Genomic DNA, 12,394 nt, shown 5'->3' on the forward strand with positions numbered 1-12,394 from the left:
TGTTTTTCCTCAGCCATGGAAAGTGGTTCTTGCCCCCACAGAAGGCATGACACGTCCCTGAGGGAGGCAGCCGGCAGGCAGCCTCTGGGTTATGAGAAGCTGGCCTGCTGGGGTGTGTTAGATGCCGCTTGCCTACCCTGTGCTTCTCCTGCAGGTTCTTCATGAGGAAATTGAGCTCCCTGGTTCCAATGTGAAGCTTCGCTACCTGAGCTCCAGAACCGCAGGGTACAAGTCGCTCCTGAAGATCACCATGACCCAGTCCACGGTACCCCTGAACCTCATCAAGGTGCACTTGATGGTAGCTGTGGAGGGGCATCTCTTCCAGAAGTCATTCCAGGCTTCTCCCAACTTAGCCTACACCTTCATCTGGGACAAGACAGATGCTTACGGGCAAAGGGTGTACGGACTCTCAGATGCCGTTGGTATGTTTTTGGTTTCAGCCACTCATTGATTCATGGATTTCATCATGCATTGATTCAACAAATATTTATGTAGCTCCTTGTAAGTGCCAGAGAGGTGTTGGTGGTTCATTGGTATAATTCTTACCTTCTTTGTGGGAGACACAAATTGAATTCCCAGCCAGTGTACCTCATGCAGAGCCACCACGAGGCTTGCATCTGTCAGCAGGGGTTTGCGTGTTGCTGTGATGTTGAACAGGCATCACCAGAGCTTCCAGATTAAGATAGATTAGTAATAAGGGCTTGGTGATCTACTTCCAAAAATCAGGCAATGAAAACCCTATGGATCACAACAGTTCAATCTGCAATGGATCATGGGGATGGCACAGGACCAGGCAACATTTCCTTCGGTTGTGCGTGGGTCCCCATGAGTCATGGGCTGACCCAATGTCAGCTAACAACAATATGTGCCAAGCACTGGCCAACAAGACGGACAAGATTCCTCTTCTGATAGGCCTCATGTTCTAGTAAGAGATAAAGATAATAAACACAGACTGGTCAAGAAAATATCAAGCAGTGATAAGTGCTAATATAAAAATACGTGATATATACTGCAGAGGAGGGACAGTTGTGGGTAGGCATTCAGGGAAGGCTCCTCAGAGGGGTGACATTGAACCTTAGACTTGAATGACAAGAAGGAGCCATGTGAAAATCCAGAGAAAGGCATTCCAGGCAGAGAGAAGGGTGAGGTGTATTTGAGGAATAGAAAGAAGGCGGTGTGGCTGAAATATAGGGGGCAGGGAAAATATAAGAGATATGCAAGAGACCCATGGGGACCAGGTCATGTTCCAGAGAGAATGCTCACAAATGGCAGGGAACGCACCCCAAGAATCTGAAAATGGAACTCTAAGGGGTTTGTAAGCCACCTGCTAGGTTCCAGGGCTTTGAGGACATCATACAATGTCTCCTGTGGTCACCATAATAGAAGGATCCTATGGTTATCAGTCTTTCAAGAATGGGGAGCTGTGGATTAAAATCAACTTTCCTGGTATTTGCTTTTCTTATGGCCAGCTGTCTGGAGATTAATTAAAGTCCTGTGTTTCCTTTACCAGCAGGCTTCTGATTTTCACTGTGAGGAAAGATAGCTTGCCATAATAAGAAACCAGCAAACTCAAAAATTTTCACTGTAATTGGCAGCCAGATTTCATCAGACACTCCCTTTGTGCAGAGCATTGTGCTAAATCCTTTGTCTTGGGTAACCTCTCAATAACCCTATCTTGTAATCCCACTATGCAGATGGAGGAGGGAGAGGGTTAATTACCTAACGTCACACCCTCAGCAGGTCACAGCAGCTCAGCCAGTGACCCCAAGTCGTAGGTCCCCAGACTGGGTCCCTCTCCACTGGGCTGCACTGCCTCCCTAGTAAGTGGAGTTAATAACTTAGTAAAGATAGTAAAGTAGCACTGGCGGCACAGTGATTAAGCCTCAGCTGCTAACCAAAAGGTCAGCGGTTCGAACCCAGCAGCCACTTCACACGAGAAAGACGGGGCAGTCTGCTTCTGTCAGGACTACAGCCTTGGAAACCCTGTGGGGCAGTTCTACTCCGTCCTGTAGGTCACAATGAGTCGGAACTGACTCGACGGCAGCGCGTTTGGTTTTGGATTGGTACATTTACCATAAAACACTGGTTAATCAAAAAATATATATCCAGCTTTAGCCAATATCAAAGTGAGAGCCAATATCAAAAAGTAGACTGAATATTATAATGCACACCCATGCACTCCAGCTTCTGCAGTTATCAACTCATGACGAATCTGGCTTTTTCTGTGCCCTCATCTACCGCTATCTCCCATGTTTTTCTAAAGCAAGTTTCAGACATCATATCACTGTGTCCGTAATATTTCACAATGAATCTCTAAGAGACATTTTTAAACATACAACAATACCATTATCACAACTAAAAAATCCACAATGATTTCTTAATATCATCAAATAGCTCATCATTGTTCAATATTTCAATTCTCAGGAATATCATAAAATATTAATATTCTGTTTGAATCTGAATTCAAATAAGATCTACCTTTTGCAATCGGTTGATTTTTCCCAAGTTTATTTTAATCTACAGACATACCTCCTAAATCTCTCTTTTTTTTATCTGTTTGCTGGCAGACTTTCCCATAGTCTGTTTTGTTTTTGTTCTCTAAGTGCCTAGCTGTGATTGTTTAACCTGTTCCTCTGTCCCCTGTATTTCCTGTAAATTGGGAGTTGGATCTTGAGGCTTTTTCAGGTTCAGGTGTGATTTTCTTTTGGCAAGACAAATTACAAGAGGTGCTGTATTCTTCCATCAGGAGGCAGGTAATGTCAGGTTGTGTATCTTTTAGTGATTTTAATGGCCGTTGATGCTCATTGCCGAGATCCATTAAGTCATTTGGGGTTAAAAATGATGTTTTAATTCTATCATTCCTTCTTCATTCATTATCTGAAGTATTTTTATATACAGGTACTCTCTTATTAACTATTTGGTCATTTGAGGTACAGTTCAAATAGGAAAGAAAGGATAAAGGCTTGATTCTTTCCTTTATTCACTAGTGTTCTATATCATGAGTTGGTTCTCTAGCATCCTCCAATGGAGACCAGTTAATTTTTTTTAATAACATAAATTCATAGATTGAAATGAGTCAAAGATGTTTCAATCCATTGATGTTGCAGTTCTTATTAGTGGCCAAATTGTCTCATATGTGGTCAGTGGGAGCCTATTAAAGTTGACTCCTAAATGCTTTTGACATGACCCTAGTAGATTTTGATGGCTTCCATACTGTCTGGTAGGATAAAATGGCCAGAGCTTGCTTCAGCCATTTCCTCAAGGAGTCCTGATTCCTTTTAATGAGAGATAAATAAGTCAAAGCCACAAGCTGGGCCCTAGTGATTGTCTTTGCTACTGGATTTGTAATTGTTTATTGGCATTTTCAGAGAACAAGCTAGGAACTATGATTTGTTTTGTTTTTAAATAAAATGCATCTTATATTGATATCGACACTTCCATATCTCAGGATTTAAAAGAAGCTGTGGAGAATCCCCAAAGGTGACACACGTAGTTAAGAGTTTAATGTAGTAGGAAAAGCAATAATAACGATGCCTCATGTTTCTAGAGCTGCATTCCAATTAAAAATGTGTGGATCTCAGTATTTGGTCTCACCTACCATTACCACAGGTCCCTGGGTGGCGCAAATGGTTTGTGCTTGACTGCTAACTGAAAGGTTGGCAGTTCAAACCCAACCAGCAGCAGAAGAAAGGCCTGGCAAGAAAACCTTATGGAGCTCAGTTCTACTACGTAACACATGGAATAGCCATGAGTTGGAATCCACTCAATGACAACGAGTTTGGTTTTGGTTCTTCCTTACCACAGCTCTCTGAGAAACTGAGGCTTCAAAGACTCCATTTTACACATGGTAGAAATGGAGCACAAGGAAGCCTGAGCTGGCAACAGACCTAAGACTAATGTCTGGCATCTCCCTTCTCTGTTGCTCATTTTTCCATGTGGCAAAATACAAGAATTTTACACATAGTTTTTAGATTCTGTTCTGCATTGAATCTTCACAAAATTGGGAAGCCGTGCCCCCCACCTCTGCCCCTCTGGTGCTTTCTGGGATCTGGAGTGAACATACAAAATTCCTTAACTTATACAAGCTTTTGCCCCCCAAATCTCCATATAAATGAGCCGCTAGTTTCCAAAGGTCTTTTTTTAGTGTGTGAAAATAAATAACACTAAAGATAATAAATACATGCCAGGAACAAGAGGCTGAGAGAAACAGGCTCCTGTCCATCCATAAAGAAGCCTTTTATTAGGCTTTTCAGCAATTCACCTCCTCCCTCCATGTCACTGGGGTCATTTTTGAAAGCCAGTTGTTCATTTGAAAAGTCTTCCTGTCCCCACAGAGTATGACTGTGTAAAGTTTCAAGGTTGAGTTCAGCTTGAAATCTGAATTTAATATTGTGAAATCACAAAGAGAAAGGCAATCAACCCGCCTCCTTGAGTGAGTTTTTGGAACAGAATCTGTATTACCGAGAGCACGTGTATCTTGTTCTTGCTAGAGAGCTCTGGAGTAATCAAGTGAACTCTCTCTCCTCTCCCACCCTGCTCACCCCTTTCTATCTTCCAGTGTCTGTCGGGTTTGAATATGAGACGTGCCCCAGTCTAATTCTGTGGGAGAAAAGGACAGCCCTTCTTCAGGGATTTGAGCTGGACCCTTCCAACCTTGGTGGTTGGTCCCTGGACAAACACCACATCCTCAATGTTAAGAGTGGTATGTGAACACATCTCCTTTCCCAAATACATCCTCACCTTTTCTGGAACCTTCTCTCCAGTCTTGACTGTGGTAGCCCCTCTCCTTCCCTCAGCCATTTTTTACTAAGTGCCCAAAATATTCATAGGTTTTCCCATTCTTCTTGTTCTAAATGTGAAAAAAATGTTGAACTGGTGTCCCCAGAGCATCAGTCTGACTGTACCTCACAATTCTTCATCTAACCCTACAAATATTATCTTACCCAATAACATAGCATTTGGAGTTTACCCCTCCCATTACTGCTCTCTCAGCAGTACTGTGAAGAAATTGGAGAGCTCCCCAAAGGTTGACCTTTCCTAATTGTTCTTTTCTCCCTGTCATTGAAGGTGAGCCTCAGTAGGCAATAGAAGTCTCCTTGCCAGAGGGCTGCAATAACCACTCCCATTTACCCCCTTCCCCTAGGAATCCTCCACAAGGGCACAGGGGAGAACCAGTTCCTGACCCAGCAGCCCGCCATCATCACCAGCATCATGGGTAATGGCCGCCGCAGGAGCATTTCCTGTCCCAGCTGCAATGGCCTTGCCGAAGGCAACAAGCTGCTGGCCCCAGTAGCTCTGGCTGTTGGAATCGATGGGAGCCTCTTTGTTGGTGACTTCAATTACATCCGGCGCATCTTTCCCTCTCGAAATGTGACCAGCATCCTAGAGTTAAGGTAAATGGCCATGTAGGCAACCATCTTTTGCTGTACTGCTCCCTAATCACAGCCATGCCTCTGACACGCCCAGCCCAGAGATGTCCTTTACCACCCTGAATACCCATGAAGGCCCCAGAGAGTTAAGCCTGGAGAAAGCTGGGATTTACTTCCTGAGAAGTGGTCCAAAAGGGTCTTCTGGTGGCTTTACTTGGGGCTTTCCAGAGAATACACAGTCCACGTGGTGGGCTGAGGATCAAACCCTAAGCCTGAAATCAAATAAGGATTTGGGAAAATGCTTTGTATATCTATAAAATACCACACACATATTTGATAAAGTTATTACCAATACCTGCCTTACAAATAAGGATAAAGGCTTTCAGTCATAAGGTCCAGGGTAGGACCTGAGTAGCCATAGTTTAGAAAACTGCTACAGGTGATTCTAATATACCGGACAGTGAGAGAACCACTGCTTTCAGCCATTGGCCCATTTCAGTGGTTTTTTAAGTGACATTTATTAAAAACACCAATTCCTGAATCCCACCCCCAAAAGTCCTGATTCTGTAAGTCTGGAAAAGGGCCAAGGCTTCTTTTATTTTGTACAAGCTCTGCATAAGATTCTGATGCATCTCAACATTTGAGAATCACTAATGTTCATTTCCTAATTCAAAAGTTTGAGTTGAGCTCCTCTGTGTGTAAGCACATAGATTCCCTGGACCTTCCTTAGCACGTGTGCTAGGGTATATCTTAGCATTACTGCAAAAACCTTGCTAGGTAATTTCCATCCACTCCTGGTAGAGTCCTCCTGGCCATTGCTTGCTCCAAGTCTGAAATCCAGACTCCTCTGTATTGGGGAAATATTGGTCCCCAAAAGCTCTTAGCAACTCCCTTTTCCCAGGAAAGTTGACTCCAGGCTGTCAAATCCAGGCGAAGATCTGTAAACACAGGTTGGATAAGAAAGAAAGATTTATTCAACAAGTATTTGCTGAATGCATAGTATGTGTGGTGGACTGACTGGCTAAGAAAAATAATGGGGAACAAGCAAAGTTCCAGCTATTGGGGTGTTCGTAGTCAGATGGGGAGCTTCAGACCAAATCATGTGGACAAATGGAAACTAATTTCAAACAGCACAGAGAGTGTTAAGGCACATCTAACAGGGTAAGAAATAGGAACTATTTGGGGGGTGGGGTGAGGAAGATACTTAAGATAACAGAGAGTTAGAGAGACCTCTCTGACTGGGTGACATCTAGGCCGGGACCCAAATGATAAGGTCAGCCATGTGAAGATCTGGGGAAGAGCATCCAGGCAGAGAGAAAAGTTGTGCAAAAGTCCTAATACAGGAAATAACCTGGCTTATTTAAGGAATTGAGAGAAGCCCAGTATGGCCAGTGACCTGTGAGCTGCAGGGGATTGTTTCAGAGGAGGTCAGAGAGGTAGGTAGGGGACCGATGCCTGAGAATCTTACTGGTTCTGTCCAGAAGTGTAAGTTGCATTTCAACAGCAACGGATAGCCATTGGAAGTTGAAGCAGGGAGTGAGATAGAGTTGACATGACCTGATTTGCATTTTTAAAGATGACTTTGGCTGTAATATGGAGAATGGACTGTAGGGACAGAGTGAAATTAGAAAAACCCGTAAGAAGGCTCAGTCAGTCATCCATGATTCAGGTGACGGCACCTTGGAATAGGAGGGCTGAGGGAAAATGGCGACTTGTTCCAGTTACTGATGGATTGGATGTAAGGAATGAAAAAAAGTGTAGAATCAAGGGTGATGCTAGGATTCTGACCTGAGCATCTAAATGGATGAGGGTGTGTCTTAGTTATCTAGTGCTGCTATAACAGAAAAGGAAACACTGGTGGTGTAGTGGTTAAGTGCTATGGCTGCTAACCAAATGGTCAGCAGTTTGAATCCGCCAGACGCTCCTTGGAAACTCTATGGGGCAGTTCTACTCTGTTCTATAGGGTCGCTATGAGTCAGAATCGACTCGACGGCACTGGGTAGGCTATAACAGAAATACCACATGTGGATGGCTTTAACAAACAAAATTTCATTCTCTCACAGTCTAGGAGGCTAGAAGTCTGAATTCATGGTGCCAGCTCTAGGGGAAGGCTTTCTGTCTTTGTCAGCTCGGGGGAAGGTCCTTGTCATTAATCTTCCCCTAATCTAGGAGCTTCTCAGCGTAGGGACCCTGGATCCAAAGGACACACTGCACTCCTGGCAATTCTCTTCTTGGTAGCATGAGGTCCCATTCTCTCTACTCGATTCTGTCTTTTATATCTCAAAAGAAATTGACTCAAGATACAACCTAATCCTGTAGATTGATCCTGCCTCATTAACATAACAGCCTCTAATCTTGCCTCATTAACATCTAGAGGTTAGGATTTACATCTAGGATAGTGACATCAGATCACGAAACAGTGGACAACCACACACTATGGGGAATCATAGCCTAGCCAAGTTGATACACATTTTGGGGGACACAATTTAGTCCATAATAGGTACCTTCTGACACAGCCTCGGCTACTATGGAAATGACTTAGAAGAGGCCAGAAGGTTGTACTTACATTTTAAGTGTCTTTGAGGGCCCTTCTGGAGAGATGCCAATAACCTGACAGCTAGCAACTATTGTTCAGTATTCTCAGGGGCTAAGACTGCAACAGGCATTAGAAAACCAGTTATTACTGAGTTGACACGAAGTTATGATGACCCCATGTGTGACAAAGTAGAACTGTGCTCCATGGGTTTTCAATGACTGATTTTTCAGAATAGCCAGGCTTTTCTTCCAAGGTGCCTCTAGTTGGACTCAAAACCTCCAATCTTTTGGTTAGCAGCTGAGCATGCTAACCATTACACCACCAGGGACTCCACGATACCACAATAGACATTAAAAAAAACAAGCAGAAAAAAACCTGTTGCCATTGAGTTGATTCCAACTCATAGCAACCCTATAGGGCAGAGTAGAACTGCCCCATAGGGTTTCCAAGGAGCAGATGCCGGATTTGAACTGCTGACCTTTTGGTTAGCAGCCTGAGCTCTTAACTACTGCACTACCATGGCTACATAACAGACATTACGCGGTGTAAAAAGAGAAGGAGAAATCACCAGCTCCACCCCAAGGAGGCTGCAGACTTAGTGGTTCAACAGGCATTTACAAAGCTCAGTGGTAAGCAAGCCCTCGGCTACACTCCGAGAATACTAAAGGAGATGAAACACAGCCTCAGAGAGCACCCATCCATGGGTGATAGACAGGCACCTAGTAAGTAAAAGCAAAACAACGCGAATGTTCTGGAAGATCCAGGAACCAATCACCATACAAACACAGAGAGGGAGGCAGCGCTTCATTCTGTCATGGGATGGAGTAAGAGGGTGTGGAAAGGCTTTCCAGAGAAGAATATTCCACTAGGGAAATAGCCAAAACATAAGCAATGAGAGAAAGATGGAAGAGAAATGGAAGAGACTGTATAACCCTCGAGCTGACAAACTGACAATTAGACAAACTACTTTTCCTATGATAAGTCTCCTCATCTAGGGCCCCTTCCCAACAATTTTTGTTTCCCTTTTCAATCCTAGGAAGACCTCCTTCTTTAGGCATCCTATGGGCAATGGGGAGCCATAGGAGGATGAGGGAAATGGGATAGAGGTAGCATTGTGCATTTCCATGGCCCACAGGGAAAAAAAGGATCAAGTTATTTAATCTGCCATTTGTCATCCTCCACATCTGGCCCTTACTCCTCCTTGGAGCCCATCTGGTGCTTGTACATGCCCAAATCCAAACCATAACTCGTACTTCTCTCTTCTTCCAATGCCTTCCCAACCTAATCTACATTATCACGTCCATCTTCACGCTTCAATCTGAGGGTCCCAGATTCTAGAAAGCCAAAATGCTCCTCCTTATCCTCTTCTGAATCCCTCAACTCTCTGATTTTCCATTAGAGTTGACAACATTTACTGCTTTGTTTTCTAGTTATTTCTATGTCAGTCTTCAGGGCCCTAGTGTAAGAGCTTTTCTAGGATAGACACCCTTGTCATCTTAGGTGCCCAAGACATCTGCTTAAATTAGACACAAACCAAGATCAGTGTCTTCCGGAATCTTCCCAGCGCTTCCATGAGAATTGGGCCTTGATTCCATGTCACTCAAAGTGCAGCGGCCACAACACCAACCATCTGAACTCTCAGCCCACTCTCGCTCAGCGGGAGCCACACCATGCCCATGTGGTGACATTGAGTCAAGCTTGAGGGAGAGTAACTCCCAATTTCCCCTTGACAGCCGTGTGATTTTTTTTCTCCTGTTTTAGCCACCTTCGAGCTTGTTCTTGCTTTCATCAGCCAGGTACCCAGAGCCGATTAGAAGTTAAGCTTTTACAAGAACACTGGTTTGATTCTTCTTTTTCTTCCCACTACATACCTGAAAACAAAGGGCTGTCAATCCCCTCTCTTCAAAACAGCAAGCAGCAAAGGGAGGAAGGAGGGAGGAAGAGACCTGTCTCGCTTATGTCTTCTCTCCATTGTGATTTGGCAGCTGAATTATTCCATTTCGGGAGTCAGTGCCCATCTTTATCTTGCTTACCCACCTCAGAGCTGAGCCTCGGCCTAGAATCCTATTCTAGATTTCCCGTGGTTCCTTCAGGATCCTTCTCTCATCTTCCTTGCTTTGCCTGTCTAAAACATGTAGGCAGACTTCTACACTCTTAAATAACTTCTGATGCTAGAAAGACCCTTCCTCTTGGGTAAAACGGTTATCACTTCTGTGCTACGATTCCACCAGTATACAGGACATTGTCAACACCCACACCTTTAGTAGCTCATTTCCTTTCTTATAGCTATCACTCTCTCAGATGGTCCTTGGAAAACCCAAGCCCTCTGGAGGAGAGTGTATTCTTTTTTCAGTCATTAAAATCTTAGTGTGAATTTTTGTCAGAGAAAAACCCTTCCTCTCTTTGTAATTTCCCAATTTGAGGACATCTTAGGAAATGGACCCTAATATAAGACAGTGAATGATAAGTTCCAGTATGGTTTCTCTCTCTCTACCTTTTCATGACTTCTTCCCCTTTTGATAAACATAGGAATCTCACATGTTCCTTAATAGTTGAAATTCTAATTGTTTTAATGTTCCAAACATGACATTTTATTTTGATGTGAAAGATGTTTTCTTCCAGCTGGACCACTTCACCATACTGAGATTCTGGCGACGCTTTGGGGATGATTCAAGGGCATAAATACAGCAGGGAAGGAAATTCTCCAGCCAAAACTGTGAGGGCTGGAAAAGGAGGAGACATGGGCAAAGGGGAGCCAAGGAAGGAGAGCAAAGGCAGCAGAGATTAGAAATAAGCACCACTGCAGACAAGCTTTGTTTATTGAGAATTTCAACCAGGACAAACTCTGTTTGACACCAAGGCAGAATGTTTGGGAGGAAATATGGCTCTAGCTAGAGAATGGGACTCAAGAAATAAAGGAGCCTGGTGGTACCATGGTTAAGCACTCAGCTGCTAACCAAAAGGTTGGCGGTTCAAACCCATACAGCAGCTCTATGAGAAAGACTTGCGATCTGCTCCCATAAAGATTACAGCCTAGAAAACTGTATGGGGCAACTCTATCACATAGGGTTGCTATGTTTCAAAATTGACTGGGCAGCACCTAACAACATAACAACAGTAGATTATGCAAATGCTTGCCCTGTGGAGTGAGGATATGAGGATGGGGGACAGAAAAGACAACAAAGAGACTCAACCCAGAATAACAGGGACAACAATATGCCCACCAAATTTTAGACAGTGCCTGGCACTGTTTTCAAAGCCCTTTTCCCAAGGACAGAGCCACCTTGCATGGGGCCTGAAACTTATGCAATTGAAGGCGGGGGGTGGGGTGGGAGGTCCTCTCTAAGAAAAAAAATTATGAAAAATAAATGAGGAATGAAGGGGAATATTTATTTAAGATGAGAAAAGAAACCAAAACAAATTATAAATTTAAAAAGCTAACAATTAGCGCAAACATCACAAAATCAAAAAAAAAAAATAGCATGTTTTTTATTAAGTAACTGCCATCACAATTCTATGAGACTTGTTTTCCTACACTTTTGGGATTTATACCCTTTGATTATCTCTTAATATGACAATGATTTTATAATTTCATCATTATGCAAAGAACAAAAAAATACTCAGTCTTTCCTCTAATATAGATGGTCAAAATCTGTTTGGGATTATTGATAAATTAGAAAACTTTATTTCTGCCTCACAATTTATGATTGGCGATGTGTAAATTGTTGGAGTTGTCAAATTTGGGGAAACCTTTATAATGTTTCTTTTTTAGTATTTCTGGACATTCCAAGTTTTGCGGGGCAGCTTATAATCTAAACGCCCTTTGAATTGATGTTAATTAACCACGTTGTCACTGATGTCCTGCTTATAGTGCTGAACTATGAATTCTACTTTGGGCATTACACTTTTATAATGACAGTTAAGAAAATCAGCACAGGAGGCCAGGAACATCCCTGAAAAGCCTTTCCTATGTCAGAATAGCTAGCAGTAATTTAACTAGGTGCTCAAGTGACTATAAACCACATAAACACATCCCCCTAAACCTAAACTGAATGTATCCTCAACTCAATTTCCCTTTAGTCCAAACTTAAAGTGAGTAATGATAATAAGATGACCTGTAACTACTCCAGCTCCACCATAGAACAGAGAAGGAGTTGAAGTGGAAAGAGACAGCAATCTCAACCTATAGAAGTTAAAACATCTTACTTTCACAAGTTTTACAAAAATATACGGCCACATAAATCCAAGTCTGGGGCAGTTAACAGCCTTGGAAGAGGCCTGCATAAGGAAGTGGCCTGAAGCTCAAGCTTCATTCCTGTGATGGCACATTCACCTGTGCTTCGTACATACATTATGTCAGGCAGGGATGAACCCCCATTTTACAGAAAACTACATTGAGGTTCAGGGCAGAGAATAGCCACAGTCTACATTTTGTGACAGTGAGCAGGAGGAGCTTCATGATTCTGAGCAAAACATGAAGAATTGGAGA

At 43.1% G+C, this 12,394-nt stretch overlaps 1 protein-coding gene across 5 annotated transcripts in view; it reads left to right on the forward strand.

Moving 5' to 3' along the window:
• Nucleotides 1-12,394, forward strand: part of TENM2 (teneurin transmembrane protein 2) — a 1,060,479-nt gene that overhangs the window by 994,755 nt on the left and 53,330 nt on the right. For all 5 annotated transcript variants that reach the window (XM_010592330.3, XM_010592333.3, XM_003404644.4 and 2 more), the window contains 3 exons: nucleotides 155-422; nucleotides 4,559-4,702; nucleotides 5,144-5,393. In XM_010592330.3, coding sequence (XP_010590632.1) covers nucleotides 155-422; nucleotides 4,559-4,702; nucleotides 5,144-5,393 — 662 coding nt within the window. The remainder of the gene's footprint in view (nucleotides 1-154; nucleotides 423-4,558; nucleotides 4,703-5,143; nucleotides 5,394-12,394) is intronic.

Source organism: Loxodonta africana, chromosome 2 (assembly GCF_030014295.1).
Source record: "Loxodonta africana isolate mLoxAfr1 chromosome 2, mLoxAfr1.hap2, whole genome shotgun sequence".
In the NCBI taxonomy this organism is placed as follows: Eukaryota; Metazoa; Chordata; class Mammalia; order Proboscidea; family Elephantidae; genus Loxodonta; species Loxodonta africana.